General features: G+C 49.9%; 1 protein-coding gene across 3 annotated transcripts; it reads left to right on the forward strand.

The window, feature by feature from the left end:
• Nucleotides 1–1,376: 1,376 nt before the first annotated feature.
• KIF18B (kinesin family member 18B) lies at nt 1,377–21,690 on the forward strand. 3 transcript variants are annotated; one of them, XM_041723757.1, is made up of 17 exons: nt 1,399–1,498; nt 8,259–8,328; nt 10,806–11,132; nt 11,783–11,940; nt 12,287–12,391; nt 12,595–12,705; nt 12,789–12,986; nt 13,129–13,305; nt 14,036–14,110; nt 14,272–14,372; nt 14,864–15,023; nt 15,377–15,504; nt 18,066–18,265; nt 18,502–19,030; nt 19,952–20,041; nt 20,505–20,614; nt 20,832–21,690. In XM_041723757.1, exons 2-17 carry the CDS (start codon nt 8,286–8,288, stop codon nt 20,951–20,953), a joined length of 2,634 nt encoding a protein of 877 aa, XP_041579691.1. In that variant the 5' UTR covers nt 1,399–1,498; nt 8,259–8,285; the 3' UTR covers nt 20,954–21,690. The 3 variants fall into 3 exon arrangements, with proteins under 3 accessions (XP_041579692.1, XP_041579691.1, XP_041579693.1); XM_041723758.1 differs by lacking the exon at nt 8,259–8,328 and having other exon boundaries at nt 1,377–1,498; XM_041723759.1 differs by lacking the exons at nt 1,399–1,498; nt 8,259–8,328; nt 10,806–11,132 and having other exon boundaries at nt 11,464–11,940.
• Nucleotides 21,691–21,725: the final 35 nt, after the last annotated feature.

The raw sequence follows: 21,725 nt of genomic DNA on the forward strand, positions 1-21,725 counted from the left end.
AGGACTCTGGGATCAGGACCTGAGCCAAAGTCAGACACTCAACCACTGAGCCACACAGGTGCCCCAATACCCTGGTTTTCTTGTAGTTTTACAGTAACAGCACTTTTGCATCATTTTCTCATTTTATTCTCCCCAAAACAATGGTATTCCATCAAATAGCAGGCAAGGGAGGTCCAGATAGGTGAATGAAGAGTGGGTCAAATCAACCAGGTATTAAATAGTGTCTCTATTATCTTTCTTTTAAAGATTTTATTTATCTATTCATGATAGAGAGAGAGAAAGAGAGAGAGAGAGGCAGAGACACAGGCAGAGGGAGAAGCAGGCTCCATGCAGGGAGCCCGACGCGGACTGGATCCCCGGACTCCAGGATCATGCCCTAGGCCCAAGGCAGGCGCTAAACCGCTGAGCCACCCAGGGATTCCCGTGTCTCTATTATCTTGATGTCAGGTCCACCAAGGGAATTTTGCCTCCTGCCTTCTCACAAGCCTCAGACCTGCTAATCGTCCCAGTAGTGGGGACAGATCAGGTTAATGAAACTGGTGAGTAATTGGCTCCTGGCAGCCACCACCTCTTTTATCCTGATCCGATTCATACAAAGCTATCCCCTTACAAATGCTGGGGATTTGGAGGGTTTTCACATCCATGCTGTTAGGTGAGTGGGAAGGGGAGGATATTTACCCCACTTTATAGATGAGGAAACTGACAGAGAGCAGCAGTGACTAATTGGTGATTGAGCCACTAGTGACTGGAATTGGGCTTCCTGATTTCAGTGTAGGGCTCTCTCTTTGACATCCACAACCTCCAGCATTGAGGATCAGCATGAGGTTTGAAGCAGCAGTCAAGAAGGATGGAGACACTGCTACCCGGCAGTGCCCAACAATCAGTCCATGACACTCCTGACACCGTCAAAAGGGTAGACTTGCCATTCTCTGTCTCCGCCGGCTTTGCCACATAAAGGCTGTTCTCAAAGTTCTTGCTTGGGAAGGTCGCGGAGCGAGAAGAGCCCCTGGAGGGCAGAGACTAAAAGTCCCTCTTGGATCAGTAGATGCCGTCTTACCCCACAGACTAGGAAACATGATGGGCACCTGGTTGCTGCAGCTGGCGATGAGCCCAGTCCCAGGGACGAGGGAGTAGACGCGCTTTCCCGGTACCCCAGCCCCACACAGGTTTCCGCGGGTCTGCTGCGGCCAGCCGCGGACGCGAGCTCAGCCAACAGCGAGCGGGGAGGGAAGCAAGTGCGCAAGCGCACAGTTGACAGCGCCCGCCACCTCCGAGCTGTACTTTGTTACTTAGGAAACAGCCAATCAGCGACCGGGACGGTGACCAATGGGAAGCGCGGATGAGCCAACCCGGCTAATTTGAACGCGCCGCGCGGAGCGAAGCTTGGCGCGTGTGGGGCGGAGGGCGAGGGGCGCGCTCTCGGGGGTCTGGGGCTCGGGACTGTGGCGGAGGGGCCCGGCTGCGAGCGGCGACGGCAGCGGCGGGGAGCCGACGCAGGGTAAGTTCTGGCTCGCGGCGGAGTCGGCCCCGCAGCCCCAGCGCGCAGGTGGGGCCCGCCGCCCCGGGCGGAAGCGGCTTTTGTGCCAGACCCAGAGGTGCAGCGTGGAGACGGAGCAGGTCCTGGGTGGGTCCCTGGGAACAGGACCGGGGGCGGGGGGGGGGGGGGGCGGTGCGGGGGGTCGGGTCTTCCTTCCATAGCTGCATGCAGATCGGGATTCCTCTGCGAGTTTGTACAGGACCCGGACTGGGTCCACGCAGCCGCAGGGGGCCCGGGCCTCTGCATGTCCGCTGGGTGAAAGGTCCTCCTGCTCCTCAGAACTGGAGACCTGAGACCCCTGCACATCTGTGTGCAATGGCTAAAGACCCTCTCCGCACGTCCTTACGGAAGACTGATTGCAGAGCGGCGCCTGCGCAGTGAATTAGCTACTGGGGCACTCAGTAAACCTGATTGAATAAAGGAAGCAATGAAAAGATTATCTGTATGACAGAAAACCATGCCTTCTGCTACTGCGCCTAGGATGCCTCTCCTCTTAGCTTTGGCACTTTTGACCCTTTAAGTTAGAACAGAACAACAATATATGCGTAGGAAATTTTTAAAATTTTTTTTAAAAATTTATTTATTTATTTATGATAGTCACAGAGAGAGAGAGAGAGAGGCAGAGACACAGGCAGAGGGAGAAGCAGGCTCCATGCACCGGGAGCCCGACGTGGGATTCGATCCTGGGTCTCCAGGATTGCGCCCTGGGCCAAAGGCAGGCGCCAAACCGCTGCGCCACCCAGGGATCCCCAGGAAATTTTTTTTAATTTTTAAAAATATTTATTTATTCATTCATTCATGACAGACACACACACATACACACACACAGAGAGGGGGGGGGGCAGAGACATAGGCAGAGGGAGAAGCAGACTCCACGCAGGGAGCCCGACGTGGGACTCGATTCCGGGTCCCCAGGATCACACCCTGGGCTGAAGGCGGCGCTAAACCGCTGGGCCACCAGGGCTGCCCAGGAATTTTTTTTTTAAAGGAGTTTGCAGAAATTAATGAAATAGAATTTTATTGCGTATTGGGATTAATTTAATCAAAAGCTGTATCTGGGAAAAGACTAGTAAAAAAAAAAAAAAAAAGCCAAACCTGTGGCAATATTGATTAAGATATAAGGAAAAGAAACATAGAAGAATGATCTTAGGAATGAAAATAGGGGCATAACTTCAGTTACTTGGAGATTAAAGAGAAAGAGAGACTTCAGTGGAACACCCTTTTTGACAATGCTTTTGGACAATTTTCTAGTAAAAAAAAAACTTTGCAAAATGGACTCAAGAAGTTATGGAAATTATGAACACATCTAGGACCACTGAGGAATTGAATTCATTTAAACTCTCCCCATCAAACAAAACAAAACTAAAAAGCATCATGAAGTGCAATCAGCAATTTATGAGCAATTAAAAGAAACTATTCTAATTTTGGGATGCCTGGATGACTCCGTGGTTAAGCATCTGCCTTTGGCCCAGGGTGTGATCCTGGGGTCCTGGGATGGAGTCCTGCATCGGGCTCTCTGCATGCAGCCTACTCCTCCCTCTCTCTGCCTCTCTCTGTGTCTCTCTGAATAAATACATTTTTTAAAAGAAATTATTCTAATCTTATATAAACTCTCCCTAAAAAAGAGAGAACCTTTCCAGTCTATTTTGTGATACCAATAATCAAAGAAAGTTACCAGCCATCTTCCTTTAAAAATGTAGTTGTAAAATCTCAAATAAAATACTAACAATCAGAAGCCAGCAATATATTCATACATTATACATATACATATATATGTATAATGTATATATATCATATCATGACCAAGTGGGATTTATCCCAGGAATATGAAGGTGGTTTAACAATAATGTTAACTGTAAATACAATTTACACATTTACAGATTAAAGGAGAAAACATATCCCATTAGGAGCAGAAATATAATTCGATAAAAAGTCAGTACCCATCCATGAATTTTTAAAATTTTGGTAAACTAGGGGCACCTGGGTGGCTCAGTCAGTTGACTGGCTCTTAATTTCTGCTCAGGTCATGATCTCAGGGTGGTGAGATCAAGCCCTATCTCGGGCTCTGTGTGGAGTCTCCTTGAGATTTTCTCTGCCTGCCCCTCCTCCTGTGAGCTCTCTCTCTCTCTCTTTCTCTCTTTCTCTTTTTCTCTCTCTCTCTCTCTCTCAAAATAAATAAATCGTTATGGCGTGCCTGGGTGGCTCAGTTGGTTAAGCATTTGCCTTCAGCTCAGGTCACGATCCCAGGGTTTTGGGATTGAGCCCCGCGTTGATCTCTCTCAGCTCAGGTCACGATCCCAGGGTTTTGGGATTGAGCCCCGCGTTGATCTCTCTGCTCAGTAAGGAGCCCGTTTCTCCCTCTCCCTCTGCCACTTCTTCCCCTGCTTGTGCTCTTTCTCTCAAATAAATAGAATCTTTTTAAAAAAAATTTAGGGCAGCCCTGGTGGCGCAGCGGTTTAGTGCTCCCTGCAGCCTGGGGTGTGATCCTGGAGACCTGGGATCGAGTCCCATGTCAGGCTCCCTGCATGGAGCCTGTGTCTCTGCCTCTCTCTCTCTCTGTATCTCTCATGAATAAATAAATAAAATCTTAAAAAAAAATTTTTTTAGTAAACTAGAAATAGAAGTAAATTTCCTTAAACCAACAAAAAGTAAAGTAATAGGAGCACCCTTTATACAATTAGAAAAAAAATAAGACTGTTCACTATTGTTACTGACATTCAAGATCGGTACTGGAGGTCCTAGCCAGAACTGTGAGACAAGAGAAAGAAATACAAATAAAATTAGAAAGAAACAAACAAAAGAATCATCAGTTATAGCTTTATGAAGGTCTATTTAAAAAGCAAAAGGAAAAGAAAATAAAAAGCAAAAGGATACAGCTCCTTCCTCTAAACCACACCCTTAGAAAGAACCAGTGGTCTTTGGAAGTTGCCCTCTGGATACTAAAATAAGGAGAGGTAGGAATTGCAAAAGCCCAGCTAGAGGGCAGGATAGTCTAGGATGAAGAGTGATGCCTCTGGTGACAGAATAAGGTCAAGTTCTGGCTTTGCTACTTACTATCTGTGTGACAAGTTCCTGCCTGAGCCTCAGTTTCCCTTGTAGAGTAGGATTGTAACAATTGTATCAAATAACTAGAGAATTAGATTGTTGTAGAATTTAAATGACACCATTTGTAAAGCAGTTAGAGTGCCTGATGCACAGTTATGTGGTCACTAAATGTTAGCTATGATAGTAGTAACTTTTAAACATTTGGATTCAGACCCTGCTCTTCTCTGGCTCTTATTCATTCATAGGACAAATACCATACAGCACGTACTACATGTTGGATCTGGTGCCTAGGTATCTGGGGTACACAGACTACATCAGAAGAGGGTCCTGCCCTCTCGAAGTCTGAGAACAAGAAACACGTGTGAGAGATGTAAGGGAGTGACAAAGAGGGCTAGAGCGACCCCTATGAAAATAGAACTTCGATTGGCTAGGCACCTTCTCCACCTTCCCAGCTCCCAATGTCTGCAGGCAGATCCCCTCAAGTCCTCAGAAATTCTCCAGGAACTTCTAAGGAGTTGGGGCTTGTTCAGCTTGTCCCTAAGAGAGTGAGCCGAAAAGCCTACCCCCAAAACAACTGAATCTTGGCTTCCCAGCCCCAGCTCGGCGGCGAACTAGCCTCTGGGTTTTAATGAGCTGCCCTGGGTTAGAAACAGGACGTGACTGTGGCTGGCTCAGAACCCTGAAGATCTTATTAAAGAATCATCTCCCTTGTACTTTGGGCTGAAATGCTCTTTCCAACCGAGGATCAAAGCAAACTTGACAAACGTTCTCTCATTAATCTCCCCATCCCCCTGGGGTGGGAGCAGATCGGTAGCTGTTCTCTCCGGCTCTCAAAAGGGGGAAGCCAATGCGACATTGACGCGGTGTGGCTGCTGGAAAGAGCTCTCCCCAACCCCAGTCAGATGCAGAGCAGACACCAGGACCCAGGCCTTCCACCTGCAGCCCTGCCAAGTGTCACCCTACCCTCCACCCTGTGCCCCCAGTACAGTCTCAGGAAGAAGGAAAACATCTCATTAGGCAAACAGTCTGCCTCACTGGCCCTCAGGAGGCGGAGAGGAGAGGACTGGAAAGGTTATGTGCACTCGTTGCCAGTGCCCTTTTTAATTTCCTGCTTAGAATGTTAGGCTGCTCTATGGCTCCTCCTCAGCTCAAACTCTCCCCATGGGGAGCTGGGACTGCCATTAAGGCAGCCAGCATAGACCTAGATGGTGGGGCCGGTAATCCTCTGCCCTTGCTTCCCTGGGTGCAAGGGTGGGACTCCCTGGGGGCAAGAATGCAATGATGGGAGACAGGAACTCTCTCTGGGTGTTGAAAATTAGGTACAGTCCATATATCTGAAATTGTTTGCAGAATACATAATGCTAGTTACATACAAGGGATTATAATTATACAAACATGTGGGAATATTACAACAATGTGATCATGAGAGCATCATATATAATATCATTATAAGGTAGTAGAGCAGGCTCTGCAGCCAGACCGCCTGCGATGCAACTGAGCTCCATCACTTACTAGCCTTGGGACCTTGGGCAAGGTGCTTAAGCCTCTCTGTCTCAATTTTCTCATTGAAAAATGAGTCTAATAATAGAATCTGTCCTGTGGGATTACGATGGAGCTGAAAAGGAGATGGTACACATAAGGTGCTTAAAACAGCCCTTGCCATAGTGAGCACTTAGCCGTTATGTTTATTATGGCAGTCTGATGGCTGGGACAGGAAAAGAACTAAGTAGTGTAACAAGATGATTATTGGTTGATATCTTACCCTCGTTCTGTGTGGGGAAGGAATTAAGAAGCGTGCAAGTGGGGGACAAGACTTTCAAATCATCTCAGTTCTGCTTCATTCCCAAAGGAAAAGATGAGTTATTTACCAGAGTATTAGGGAGAAATCTCACTTTTCTTTGCTGAATGACCTGCGTCCAATCAGTGGGATCAATCTTTCCTGGGAAAACGTTCATCTATTCATGTTCCCCGGAAACAGCCCCTGTTGCTTAGCCTTGTTAATATATCCCTAGAGTTGGGCTGAACTTTTCCAGGATAGGCATGACTCCTGCATTTCAGAAATTCCAACTCTACCCTTGGTAGGCTGGCTTGAAGGAGAAACAAGAATAGGGAGAGAGGTGTGAGCAGAATACAAGATGGAATAGATAAATAAGTGTTTAGAATCATTACCAGGTCAACATTAGGAAATCTGTCTACATCACTTCCTGTATTAACAGACTATAAAGGATGGGGTGCCTGGCTGGCTCAGTTGGTAAAGCATGGGACTCTTGATCTCAGGGTTGAGAGTTTGAGCCCCACATTGGGCATAGAACATACAAAAAATCCCCTAAAACTCCAAAAAACCGATTAAAGGAGAAGCACTGTTATCATCTCGGCCCATGCCAAAAAAGCATTTGATAAAATTTAATGCCCATTCCTAATGGGCAGTGAAGGGTAGGAAACTAAATATAGGAGAGCTAAAATAGAAACTAACTGTCATTATTTGCAAACTGTATCATCATTTAATTGAAAAACCTAAGAGAATCAATGACAATCTATTAGAGAGATCAGTAATGTGGCCAGATACAAGATCTGCATCCAAAAAGCAGTTGCTTTCCTATATCCTGGCAATAAATAAATAAATAAATAAATAAATAAATAAATAAATAAATAAATTTCATTTATATTTTAAATATTTTATTTTTTAAAGATTTAGAAAGAGAAAGATTGCAGGAGTAGGGGGAGGGGCAGAAGGAGAGGGATCAGAGAATCTCAAGCAGTCTCCCTGCTGAGTGATGAGCCTGATGCAAGGCTCAATCTCATAACCTTGAGATCATGACCTGAGCTGAAATCAAGAGTCAGACACTCAACCAACTGAGCCACCCAGGCGCCCCATTAAAGATTTTACTTTCAAGTAATCTGTACACCCAGCACAGGGCTCAAACCCACAACCCTAAGATCAAGAGTTGTTCTACCAACTGAGCCAGCCAAACGCCCCTGAAAATGTAATTTTTAAAAGTGCCTATTCAGGAATCCCTGGGTGGCTCAGTGGTTTAGCGCCTGCCTTTGGCCCAGGGTGCGATCCTGGAGTCCCAGGATCGAGTCCCACGTCCGGCTCCTGGCATGGAGCCTGCTTCTCCCTCCTCCTGTGTCTCTGCCTCTCTCTCTCTCTCTATCATAAATAAATAAATAAATAAATCTTTAAAAAATAAATAAATAAACAAACAAATAAATAAAAAGTGCCTATTCACAATATAATAAGGACTATACAATAACCAGTAATAAACTTACCAAGAAATGGACAAAACTTATGTGAGAAAAGCTCATGAGGGATCCCTGGGTGGCGCAGCGGTTTGGCGCCTGCCTTTGGCCCAGGGCGCGATCCTGGGGACCCGGGATTGAATCCCACGTCGGGCTCCCTGCATGGAGCCTGCTTCTTCCTCTGCCTGCGTCTCTGCCTCTCTCTCTCTCTCTCTCTCTGTGTGTGACTATCATGAATAAATAAATAAAATTTTTAAAAAAAAAGAAAGAAAAAAGCTCATGAAATTTTACTGAGGATTATAAAGTGAATAATGAAAAGAGATATGATGTTCCTAGATAGGAAGACGTGATATTGTAAAGATGTCAGTTGTCTTCATATTAATTTATAAATTTGAAATAATCCCAATTAAAATCTTAAGAAGGTTTTTTTTCAAAGGATTCTGCAAGCTGATTCCAAAATCACATGCAAGACAAGACGCCCAAGAACAGTCAAGAAAAAGAACAAGGTGATGTGTAAGAGAACCACAGCAAGTTACTGCAAAAAGAACATATTAGTAGAAAAAAATGGAGAGCCCAGATATAAATTCATGTTCATATGAGAATTTAGTTCTGTTAAATGTGCCATTTCAAACTGGTAGAGAAAGAGTGCACTTTAATAAATGATATAATCACTAATCATCTGGAAAGAAAAGGTATTTAGAAACCTCATTCATAAAAAAAAAAAGAAAGAAAGAAAAAGAATTCCATCTGGTTAAAGACCTAAATGGAAGAAAGAAAAAGTATCAGACAAATATAAGAGAATTACCCTGGGGAAGGAATGTCTTCTTAAATATGACATAAAAGCCATAAAGGAGAAGGTTGACACATTTAGCCATTTAAAAATGGAAAACTTCAGTATGGCCAGGGTAGGATTTTTTCCCAAGAATGCATGGTTGGCTCAATACCAAGAATAATATCAAAGAATTTACCACATCAACAAAATAAAGGAGAAAGAAAATCTACATAAACATATCAGCAAGGGCACCTGGGTTACTCAGTGGTTGAGTATCTGCTTTTGGCTCAGGTCATGATCCAGGGGTCCTGGGATCGAGTCCTGCATCTGACTACTTGTAGGGAGTCTGCTTTTCCTTCTGCCTATGTCTCTGATTCGAATGAATGAATGAATGAATGAATGAATGAATGAATGAATAAATCTTTAAAAAGTGTATCAGGAGATGCTGAAAGATCATTAAATATGATTCTAGACACTCCCAATAACAAGCCTAACTTAATAAAAGTGGAAGGAATTCCTATTATAATTAACTATTTGTCCAAAACTAATTTCTAAATAGTGAAGCGCTAATGCCAGTTCCTTTAAGATCAAGAGCAAGACAAGGATGCTTGTTATCATCATTATTGTTCAACACTGTTTTGGAAGTTCTAGGGAATGCAATACATAAGAAATAGAATAGTTGGTATAACCGTGGAAATGAAAAGGTAGATATTTATATTTATGTTTTCTGGTATATATTTATGTACTCAGAAGAACCAACAAGCTTTAATAAAAAACAATTGGAATTAATCAGAGTTTAAGGGTGGTGGGTAGAAGACAAATGTGTAATTATCAGTTGTATTTCTCCATACTAATAATCAGTGTAGACATGGGGGAAGATGCTCCACCCATAAGAGCAATTAAAGTACTTGAGAATTATATTAAGACAATTACAGAACCTATTTGAAGAGGTGAAAAACTATAAAAGCTTAGGAACATAAGAAATATCTGAATAAACAAAAGGCAATAGCCATATTCTAGCATGAAAAGTATTTTTTTTTTTAAGATTTATTTATTTTAGGAGAGGAGGGGCATAAGGAGAGGGAGAGAGAATCCCAAGCAGGCTCCCCTCCAAGTGCAGAGTCCGATGTGGGGCTTGATCCCACGCTCCTGAAATCATGACCTGAGCTGAAATCAAGAGTCAGCTACCTAACCCACTGAGGCACCCAAATGCCCTGCATGGAAAATTTTAATATAAAATAAATACGTAAACAATCCTATTCTGCTTGTAATAGAGTAGGAGGGTGTGGAGTTCTGGGTTGCGAATGGAATTGATAACATTTTCGCAAAGTCAAGTAGAACAATAAATGCCTGAAAATTGGGAAAATTATGAGCAGAAAAGACTAACTGTGGTAGTTGGGGGGAGAGGCGGTTTTTACCTTGCTAAATAAGCATAATGTAAAGGACTGGAACCAGAACAGTGTGGCATTGGCACAGGGAATGGACAGATTAGTGGAGGTCTCCTGGGTGGCTCAGTGGGTTGAGCAGTTACCTTTAGCTCAGGTCTTGATCCCAGGGTCTTGGGATCGAGCCCCAAGTCGGGCTGGGCTCCCTGCTCAACGAGGAGTCTGTTTTTCCCTCCCTCTCCATCTGCCCCTGCTAGTGTGCTCACTCGCTCTCTCTCTCTCTCTCCCTCCCCCATCCCCCCCTCTCCCCCTCTGTCACAGAAATGGATAAAATCTTAAAAAAAAAAAAAAAGATTAGTGGAACATAATAACCCAGTCATGGGCCTCCAGAAAACCTCAAATCATTTGGATATGACAAGGGGGGGCATCTTGTTTTTTTTGTTTTTTGGGTTTTTTTTTTTTTTTAAGATTTTATTTATTTATTCATGAAAGACACACCGAGAGGCAGAGACACAGGCAGACAGAGAAGCAGGCTCCATGCAGGGAGCCCGACGTGGGACTCGATCCCGGGACTCCAGGATCATACCCCGCGCTGAAGGCGGCCCTAAACCACTGAGCCACCCGGGCTGCCCAAGGGGGGCATTTTGAATGAAAAAGATATCTATTAGTAATTGGTACTATCACCAATATTCTCATTCTCTTGAGGTGTCAAGGGAGATCAGCTGTTGGAGAGGGAGTGGGAGAAGGCCCTCAAATGCTAGTGAGGCTGAAGGGGTACCTTGTCAGGCCTGAGGTCAGATTGGTCCTTTCCATTGTATCTGTCCAGGTGTCGCCATGGTGATGGCGGTGGAGGACAGCAAGGTGCGGGTCGTGGTGCGGGTCCGGCCCCCCACCCCACGGGAGCTGGAGAGTCAGCGGCGGCCTGTGGTTCAGGTGGTAGATGAGCGAGTGCTGGTGTTTGACCCTGAGGAGCCCGATGGGGGCTTCCTTGGCCTGAAGTGGAGCGGCACCCATGATGGCGCCAAGAAGAAGGCCAAAGACCTGACATTTGTCTTTGACCGGGTCTTTGGCGAGGCAGCCACCCAACAGGACGTGTTCCAGCACACCACCCACAGCATTCTGGACCGCTTCCTTCAGGGCTACAACTGCTCAGGTGAGAGCTGGAGCACCGAGGAGGAAAAGCCTTGGTTGGTAGCAGCCTTGCCTCCCTGCCTCCTGATGGCTTCATGCATCATGTGACACGTGCCCTCCTTCCCCTCAGCTGGGTACTTGCTGAGGAGGGTTCTGGCCCTTTGATTTCCTGTGAGTTCCCCTTTCATTCTCCTGTGTGTGAAGCACTCTCCTGGGCTCTAGCAGCAGATCAGACGCATGTTCCTGCCCTCTTGATGCTTGCATTCTAGAGGGGGGAGAAGATGCTAATCGCAAATCACCCCCTCAATGTGTGATTATAAGCTGAGGTAAGTGACATGAGGGAAAGAACCGCAGGCCTTCAGCAGAGGAAGCTGCCTGGCTTGAAACGCTCCCCTGAGGAAGGCAGAAGCTCCCACTCATAGCAGAGATCCCTTTGCCCTGGAATCCACAGGCCCACAGGGGAGCCAGGCCATAGGCCCCAGGAACTCCAAAGCTGCAGCGTGAACACGGCAGGGTGTGAGTAGGGAGGAGTGGTGGAACTGTGCACAGGAAGGCAAAGGAACAGGCCTGGGGACGAGGGGAGGGCCGGGCTGGGGGGAAATGCACAGGGGGACCCGTAGGGAAGGAGGATCTGGCCCTGCCACCACCCTCTCCCCACTCTGTCCTCTACAGTGTTTGCCTATGGGGCCACCGGGGCTGGGAAGACACACACCATGCTGGGGAGGGAGGGGGACCCCGGCATCATGTACCTGACGACCATGGAACTGTACAAGCGGCTTGAGGCCCACCAGGAGGAGAAGCGATTCGAGGTGCTCATCAGCTACCAGGAGGTAGGGCTGTTCCCTCCCAGGCCTGGGTGGCTTCACCCCTCATTCTTGGAAGCCCCAAAGCTGGGGGAGGGGGAGTGAGAGTGGGGAGAGGGTGGTAGGAATCAGGCCAACTGGGGCCTACTGGAAGTCCGGACGGCAAGGATGAGGCTCTGAGAGAGACTGCATTGGAACTAAACCCGCTTGTCCTGCCCTTGCCACTTACCATTGTCCTGCAGGGTGCTACTCCTGGCATGGTGTCCTGTCATGCTTCCCCTGCCCTGCACCTCAGCCCTCCCCTGGCCTCTGGGGAGAGATTTCCTGAAGGGCCCTCCCTCTCAGGCCTTTCCCTTGCCTCCTTTCTCCTCAGGTGTACAATGAGCAGATCCACGACCTCCTGGAGCCCAAGGGGCCCCTTGCTATCCGTGAGGACCCTGACAAGGGTGTGGTGGTGCAAGGACTTTCCTTCCACCAGGTGTGGAATTGGGCTTAGGTGGTAGGAGCAGCCCCATTGGTTCTCCCGGGTTCTCTTACTAGGCAGTTTGGGGATGCCCTGGATCCTGGGGTGGTGGCGGTAGCAAGGGGGTGATGTCGGTTCTGAAGAGCAGCTCTTCCTGTTGGGGGAAAAGCCCTGGTTGGGGAAGACCACAACACCCTTCCTGGGCATCTCCTCTGTAGCCAACCTCAGCTGAGCAGCTGCTGGAGATGCTGACCCGAGGGAACTGCAATCGCACGCAGCACCCGACGGATGCCAACGCTACTTCCTCCCGCTCCCATGCCATCTTCCAGGTGAGAGGGGTGGCAGATCGGAGCCTGAAGCTAGGGCTTCTGATGCCCAGCAGCACCACCTCACCCCTGCCATCTGCCCCTAGATCTTCGTGAAGCAGCAGGACCGGGTTCCAGGTCTGACTCAGGCCCTTCGAGTGGCCAAGATGAGTCTGATTGACCTGGCTGGTTCGGAGCGGGCATCCAGCACCCATGCAAAGGGGGAGAGGCTTCGGGAGGGTGCCAACATCAACCGTTCCCTGCTGGCCCTCATCAATGTCCTCAATGCCTTGGCCGACGCGAAGGTAAAACCTCACAGACCCAGGGTCCTCCTCTGGACAGCGACTGAGGGCCTGAAGCCCAGGGTCCTTCCCTCCAGCCCTGAGGCAAAGGCTGCCAGGTCCCAGCCCAGCCAGCTCGCCCCATGCCCTGTTGTTGTCTCCCCAGGGCCGCAAGTCTCATGTGCCCTACCGGGACAGCAAGCTGACCCGTCTGCTCAAGGACTCCATTGGGGGCAACTGCCACACGGTGATGATCGCTACTGTCAGCCCCTCCAGTCTGGCCTACGAGGACACTTACAACACCCTCAAGTATGCCGACCGCGCCAAGGAGATCAAGCTCGCGGTATGTGCTAGCCAGAAATGGCCAACCTGGTGGGGGGGGGGGGGGGCGGGGGCGGAGGAGGAAGGCCAGGACCCACACAGCTTCCTCCAGTACCTGGAGCAAGTATTTCCCTAAGGCAGGGAAGAAGTTCCCTCGCCTCCATCTTCAGGTAAATTCTTTGTGATAGAAGCGGCATAGTCTCCATCCTTGGGAAGACTCCAGGTGGGGGAGAGGCAGTATAGTTTCCAAACTTAAAAAAGAGAGTTATGTATCACAGCACTGGGATGACTGAGGCAGTCGTCTCAAGAGGGAAACCGGAGGGCAGCCCCGGTGGCTTAGCAGTTTGGCATCACCTTCGGCCAGGGGCATGATCCTGGAGACCTGGGTTCAGGCTCCCTGCATGGAGCCTGCTTCTCCCTCTGCCTGTGTGTGCGTGTGAGTGTGTGTGTGTGTGTGTGTGTGTGTCTGTCTGTCTCTAATAAAGAAATAAAATCTTAAAAAAAAAAAAAAAAGAGGGAAACAGGAGGGGGTGGCCCAGTGCTGGCTGGTGAGCACTGTGCCTGCCTCCTCTGGGGAGCCCTGGTGCTCCTGGAGATGCTGCTCAGAAGACCCTGGCCTGGTGAGAGTGTATTGGACAGGGAGTCTGGAGCACAGGAGTGAAGCATCTCACACAGTGCCTGCCAGTTGGAAGTGGTTGCCAAAAGCTGCCTTGAATGAACACACATCTTTCTCTCCTGTGCCCCCATCTCAGCTTAAGAGCAACGTGATCAGCCTGGACTGTCACATCAGCCAGTATGCCACCATCTGCCAGCAACTGCAGGCTGAGGTGAGGAGCCCGCCTAGGGAGCTTGACCGGGAGGCAAGGTGCCCGGCATGAAGGCTGGAGAGTCAGAGAGGAGCAGTAGGGTGCAGCCAGGGCTCTGTGCCCACACTTCACCTCCTGTGCTTGTTGGGGGGCTCTGAGGGGCTGCATTGCTTTGATTACAGGTGGCCACCCTGAGGGAGAAGCTCCAAGTATACGAGGCGAGAGCCCAGGCCCCACCACAGGACCTCCCGAAATCCCCCAAATCGGTCTCTTCCCAGCAACTGTGAGTCCTGCTGCCATGCTTGCCCTCTTCAGCTCAGCAGGGAAAGTCTCCCTTCTCCACCCTCTGTGCTGCCACCTAGGATGGGAGTTCCCAGCCAGTGCCCAGCACACTGGTTGTCACTCTCAGTGACACTCTAGGTGACAAGACACCAATTGTCACTTCTAGTGCTCTCTCTCATTTGACAATGTATTCTAGACAGTCCTAAGAGCAACTCTAAGTAACATAAAAATTAAAAAAAAAAAAAATTCTCCATGTTGGATGAGTAAATGACACGCCCAGTCCATATAAGCAGCATATCCTATTTAAAAGAAGGTGAAGTTAAGGAGGGAGGCCTAATTGTTTCTTAAACCAGAAAATCACTGGCTCCTCCCACCCTCTGCTATTACCTACTTGTTACCCAAGCTGGGCCCTATACCACCTGATGCACAGAGACCCCGGCCCTCCCTGCTTTTCCACCTCTCACACTCCCTCTTTTCTCCCTGCCCCCCTAGCCTTCCCAGCCCACCCTGTACCCCAGAGCTCCACCCAGGGTCTGCAGTCCTTCAAGAGGAGAGCCTGGGGCTAGAGACCCAGGTGGGGAGGGTTATGGAAGAGATCCCTCCAGACCAGGAGCCACTCCAAAACAAGAAGGACAAAGGCTCGGTGGAGGAGGTAGGACTTGGAGGTGGTGGAGTGGTGGAAGAAGTGTTCCCCCGCCCAGCCCATAGAGTCTCTTCAGTTCCACGTTCCCTACCTGGATGGCTTGCATCTTAGTCCTTAGGGGGCTTTCAGATCCTGTGCAAGACAGGAAGTCCTCTGTGTCTGGAGTAGGGAGCAAGCCTTGTTACCAGAAGGGGAGCAGGGAGGAGGAGGAGGGGCCTGGGAAGGAGAAAGTCCCAACTAGGACCCCATTGGTCCAAGAGCCATCATTCCCACTCTTGGAGGAGGGAAGGATTTTAAGATCTGCATATGCAGGGGAGGCTGGCCATCCAGGGCCCTCTACCTGTGACTCCCTTCCTCCTTAGGTTCTAATCCAGGGACCAGAGCAGACCCTCAGGCACCCACTGTCAACGTCCCCTGGCCTGACCCTGCAGCCCAAGCCAGACGTGGGCTGCCTCTCACCACAGAACTTGGACAGGGACAGTTCTAAGCAGTAGGTATCTTTCTTGTTCTTCTCTGGGATTCAAGGTGGGAGGTGATGGGTTTCAGCCTCCTGGGGTGGCAGCCGGTGTTAAGTACACCGCAAAAGCTCTGGTTCTGCTCCAGTTAAGAGTCGAGTCTTTTTTCCTCAACATTGTCCCTTACCTGCTTTCAATGAAAACAGATTATCACCTACTCCATCTACTTACCATCATCTCTATTCTTCCACGTAACTGGCAAGCAAAACACCAAATTCCATCCAGAATTTGGCTCCAGTCTGGGGGCTGAGCTGCCCGTCATCTGCAGGGAGGAACCAAGCAGCCAGAAGAAGTTGGGTGGCAGGCTGAGGAAGGGACAACCTTCCCGAGCCAGGTGTTTATCCTGTGTCTTCATCAACAGATTATGGCCATTTCTTCTCAGAAGTAAATACAGACCACCACCCAAAGCCAAAGAGAAATGGATTCTGGATCCTTCTTTCTGTGCTTAATAGAGAGGTGCTGCTAGTACGTTTTTCCTTTGGCCCCTAGAACATAAATCCCCTGCCACTTAGCTTTGCTGCTGCCAACCCCACTCCTGCCTCCCCAGCACGCTTCACGCTAGGCAGTATATTTAAAGCTTCCGGACAGAAGGGCCTGTTTAATTTTATTTCTTGTTGGGGAGTGTCTGTTCCCGACTCAGCAAAAATGCTGCAGCCTGAATAATCAGCGGCTCATTATCTGTCTCCTGCTGCTGACTCCCCGGGGCCTGGAGTGGCAGGGATGCACTGGCTGGGTGTCCCCTCGGCCACAGGGCTCCCACTGATGAGTCAGGGTCTCTGCACCCTGGTTCCCCCTCACTGTGAGGAGAAAGGGCACCAGGGTTCTAATTTCTCCTTTGCCTCTGGTTTTGAGGTCCCTGACAAGATGCTTCAGTCTTGGCTATGATTTGGGGATCATAGTTTTCATTTTCCCTACTTCTTAGAGCTAATAATAGGTACTAATAAAATGTGGCAGAAGACCCTACGTATCAGGGGCTGCAGAACATGCTAGATCATCTCCATACTCGGAAACACCCTAACAACCAGATAATGGAAAATCATTTCTCTTTGGCTGTAGCCTTTAGAATCCTAGACCACTGGGGCACTGAGTGGATCTTAGATTTTCCAGTTCAATGGTTTTTCAGAATTTTTTTTTAGCTACAACGTCCTTTCTTAAAATGGAATCTTATGCTGAAGTTTAATATGTAGAATAGATAAAGCCAAGCAACTCCATTTTAAATGTCCTCTGATGGGTTTCTTGAAACCTAGTTTGGAAACACCGGGTATAGACCAGCTCCCCCTTCACCAGATTGGGTACCAAGGCATTTGCCCAGAGCCACACGGCCAGGGGGACAGGGAGAGACCTGGGTCACCTGACATCTAGGCCAGTGCATTTCTCCCTAGACACCCACTTTTCTCAGTGGTCTAATCTTCTTATAATGTTTGGCTCAGGCAGATGTAGAATGAGTTTCTGCTATGTCCTTTTTAATTTATATCCTGCCTTCTTTCAGAAAGGCCTGGAGGCTGCTTTATAAAATGAGTTTGGATTCCCTGAGCACACACTGAAGGCAGAAGAGGGGGCTCAGAGATGTCCAGGCAGGTAGTGCTACCTGAGGATAAATTATTGGCCATGAATAATCCCCACCGAGATAATTGTGTTCATTCTTTTATCATAGGTGTGCCTCACAGGAAGGAAATTTGCTTTATTAGAATCTAAATTTACAACATCAATAATCGCATTACCCTCATAATTCCCTTTAAATAGCCTCTCTGTGCATGTAAAGTGTGCATTGATTCACACGTGCGCTTTCGGGATTCCACCCACTAAGTAGCGAGTGCAAACTGCATGCGTTTTTGAGGGGGCTTCTCAGAACTAAGATCAACTTGGCCGATCTCATCCCATCTCCTCTTGTCCTAACAAGGTAGATGTTTTCATTTTACGGAAAGTAGTTGACCTGACAGTGCTTCGTATGTGGCAGGTACTCTTTATATACTTTATATGTAAAATAATTCATTTCCTTTTCCCATAACCCTGAGATGTGGATGCATTTGTCATCCCCATTGTAAGGATGTGGAGACTGAGGTTAAGTAGTGCTTCCAAGATCACACAGTGGGAAGTGTCAGAGCGTGGATTTGAGCCGGCAGGCTGGCCTGAGCCTAGCTCTTCACTGCTGCTACTTTATGTTGTTCCTTGGGTCAATGAACTTACTCAAGATCGCAGTGCCAGTGAGTGGCAGAGCTGAGAGGAAACTCAGGCCTTCTGGTCCCAGGCCATTTAGCATCCTTACCCTACTTTCCAGGTCACCGTCTTTGTTGGGGGACATATTTAGGGATAAACACCCACCACTGCCTTCCTTGCAGCTGTCTCTGCCAGCCTCGGTCTCCAGCAAGAGTGTGGCTGAGCAGGAGTCACAGCTAGGGGGTTGGTATGAGGCTGGCCAGCCAGTGCGGGGCAAAGCAGGAGGGAGGCCTGGAACTTTCCCCCATGTGCTCCTCACCGCACCTGAGCAGTAGGGCCGGATGTGAGTAGGGCTGGGATCCCCTTCGTTCTCTTCCAGGTTGGCCCTGAAGATGCTGTGCCTGGCACAACGGCAGTACTCCCTGCTCCAGGCGGCCAACCTGCTCACCCCCGACATGATCACAGAGTTCGAGACCCTGCAGCAGCTGGTACAAGAGGAAAAAGCTGAGCCTGGAGCAAAGGCCTCAGGTACACCTGGCCCAGTCAAAGGGGTACCTCTGGAGCCCTGCTCAGAGTCAGGTGAGTCTCACCCCTGCTCTGTCCCTCTCAGTGCCCTCTCAGTGGGCCAGCTGGTGCTGAGGGGTGGCTGGGGCCTCGGGTGCCGGGTCATGCTGTGGTACACAGGAGTTGCAGCAGACCTGTGGAGTTAGGGGTTCCTGCATGTCTCTGTTGTCTCTCTCCCCAAAGTCTACAAATTTGCCTGCCTTATGGACAGTCCCTGATCTACCCTCAGCACCCACCTTCTCTGTGCCCAGATTCTCCAGGCTATTCTGGCCCTGTGACCCGGACCATGGCAAGGCAACTAGGTGGCCTCATGCACACTCTGGGGGTCCTCCCAAGGTCTGACTGCACCCCAGCCCAGGTATCCCGGCGGCCCACAGAGAGGAGGAGGAGGAGGAAACCAAGCCCCTCAGAACCAGATGGCCCCCCAGCCCCGAAGCTGGGGACCAAGCGCCAGCGCCAGTCCTTCCTGCCCTGCCTGAGGAGGGGCTCCCTGCCTGAGGCTCAGCCTTCACTTGGGCCCAGCACCCCCAAGGGGGGTAAGGCCTCCTCCTCCTGCCACTCCCCTCGCATCTGCCCAGCCACAGTCATCAAAAGCCGTGTGCCTCTGGGCCCCTCTGCTGTGCAGAACTGTTCCACCCCCCTGGCCCTGCCTGCTCGGGACCTCAACACCACATTTGATCTCTCGGAGGAGGCCCCCTCAAAGCTGGGTTTCTGTGAATGTGCTGGCTGGGAGAATGCCCCCCAGGAGCTGAATGTGCTGGATCCGCCCCTCATCCCCAGGTGAGTATCCCTCCAGGCAGGGCTCAGGGGTCAGTGAGGGACAGAGGTGCTGCCAAGAAGAGTGGAAGCCGGCTCGACTTTGGGAGCCAGAACGTTTTCTCTGTCTCTCCCTTTGGCCTGACCAGTGTTGCTCCCCAGGCCCAGGAGGGCTGTTCCTCTCAGGGGCCCTGGCTTGTGTGTCCATACTTCAAAGCCGCCAGCTCTGTGCTGATCTCTGGCATGCTGACAAGTGGCTAACAGGACCCCCTCTGTTCTGGGAGGGTCAGCAGGGAACAGGAATAAGGAGGGGCCTAGTCTTTCTATTCCTATCATCACTTGACCCTCTGGCCCAGTCTTAGTTCCATGTCCTGCCGAGAAATCCATATTTCTGTCATTTCCACCCTGGATTTTACCCTCCAGCCCGGCATCTGGAACTGGGAGGGGGAATCCTCAGAAAACATGATTCAGCATTTTTCAATGGGAAGATGAAGCTTTCACCTCTCCTTCTACCCACATGCCAGGGTAGGGGAACAGTGACCAGCTCAGAACAGTCCAAGGCCAAGAATAAACAGCAGATTGACCTTGTGCTTGTGAGGCTGGGGGCAGCAGGCTGCCCACCGCACCCCCTGCCCCTCCTACAGCCTGAACCACCTCTCAGTAACAAGCTCACAGCCAGGCAGGTGGAAGGGTCAAATTGTTTGAACTCCAGTTCCCTGAACGTGCCAGAACCTGACATCTGGATATTCTCCCAGAACAGGCCTGTCACTCAGCTGTCAGCCTCAGCCGAGTGAGGCAGGGAGAGGAATCTGACTCTAAGTAGGAAGAAACCTCAGAGGTCATCTCGTCCACCTCCCCACCCGCCAAGCTGGGGGCTGGAGAGAGGATGCCCCCTTCTCTGGTTCCCTCCTGATCTGCCTCCCTTCACCTTCCTCCCTCCTACAGTGGACCTGTGCCCCCGTTCACCATGAAAGGCCCCAAAGCAACCTCTTCCTTCCCTGGAACCTCAGCCTGCAAGAAGAGGAGAGTTATGAGGTGAGGAGGGGGAGTGTATAGGGGGAGAGACAGAACTTCCACCAGGACAGTGGACACCGAGCCACCTGCGGGCCCTGGCTGTGTCTCTGAAGCCCTCAGAGCCAGAAGCAGGGGTCTTGTGAACAGGGCCAACATCGGGTTCTCCGACTGAATGAGGTTTCCTTGGCCCTTGCCAGTACAGGATTCTATCAGAGGGGAACGTATCTCCTTTAGTGAAAGGCTACAGGCTCCCTCTCTGTGATGGAGACATTCAGTGCTGACTGGCTAAACTAGGGAACAGATACCCCTCACCTCTACTTCCCTCCCACTGCCTCTCCTGCCCTCAGATCTGGCCTCAGAAGCTCTTGGGGCTGGGCCTCCCCCTGCTCTCAAGGCTTAGTGTCCAGCTGTGCCCCCCACCCCTATGCTGTATCCCAAAGGCATGGCCGTGACCTTCCAGCCTTCCTTCCCACCCTCCCCTCAGCTCCTCAGCCTCCCAATCACTGAGAGTGGCCCGGGGCCGCAGCAGCCGCATCGCCCGCCTCCCCAGCAGCAGCAACTTGAAGAGGCCAGCCTGGCCCCTTGCAATCCCAGGTAATTGGTCCTGGGGACTAGACAGTCTGGGCCTTGGTGGCAGATGAAGACGAAGTAGGAGGGGACAGGGCGGGCCAAGCCTCAGGGGAAAGGAGGGCCTAGGGTATTTCCCAGTATTGCAGGGACCCTGTTGAGAGAGGTGGGAGAGGGCTGGGAAGGGGTGGGGAAGCAGAGCAGTGGGACAGAGCCTCACTGTCTTCCTCCCTGCCCGCCCCAGCCAACTGGCCTGCAGAGCCCCCCTCCAGTCCCCGCTGCCCTGGCAACCAGAGGAGCCAGCAGGAACCGATGGGGATTGGGGGAGCCTTGTCATCTGGGAGCTGTATCGGCAAGGCATCTTGACCCACCAGTCCCTTGTGGTCCCTGGAACTGCCTGTGCCAGGAGCCCTGACCTGCCTTCCTTGGCTCGGAGCAATTAATGCCAACACCCTCTTCCTTTCTTAACACTTGTCGCCAGCCACTCATTCTGCTACCTGCCCTCTTTATCAATTTCTCGTTATACTTAGCTTCTTAGCATGTATATATTCATCTTGAGTGTTAGCATGTTGCTATTTTAAAGGTGCAGCCATCATACCCCCCTAGTTCATAACACTCCATGCAAGCAGGTGGCTCTGGGGGGGACTTTGCTCCCCACCTCCCATCTCAGGGCTCTATGCAGTCGTGGCTGCTGTGCAATGGAGAAGGGATGAGAATGGCATGGGATGGGGATGGGGACCTGCTGGGGGCTCCCAGCTCAACTTTCCCTGGTTTGTGAGGCAGGATGGGGAGCCTTCAGTCTCCTCCCTGCAGCCTGGAGCAGGAAGCCCAGCCCCAGGCCACCATCCTGGTGATGATGCAGATGATAGTAGTGTCTTGATTTCCAAATGAAGACAGTTCTATGGCTTTTGCCTTATTGTAAACAGGATGCACACTCAGTGTAAAAAGAAGTGTAAAGAAGAACGGGTAATTCAGCTTTAATGCTACCACCTGGATAGAAGAGCTGTTAATACTCGGGTTTATATCCTCGGATCCTTTATGTCTGCATACATACATATATATGTACATGTAGATATAGATCTATTTTTTTATTATAATGATTAATAAAGCATCTCCATCCTTGGTATGTGTGTCTTTC

Source organism: Vulpes lagopus, chromosome 12 (assembly GCF_018345385.1).
Source record: "Vulpes lagopus strain Blue_001 chromosome 12, ASM1834538v1, whole genome shotgun sequence".
Classification (NCBI taxonomy): Eukaryota; Metazoa; Chordata; class Mammalia; order Carnivora; family Canidae; genus Vulpes; species Vulpes lagopus.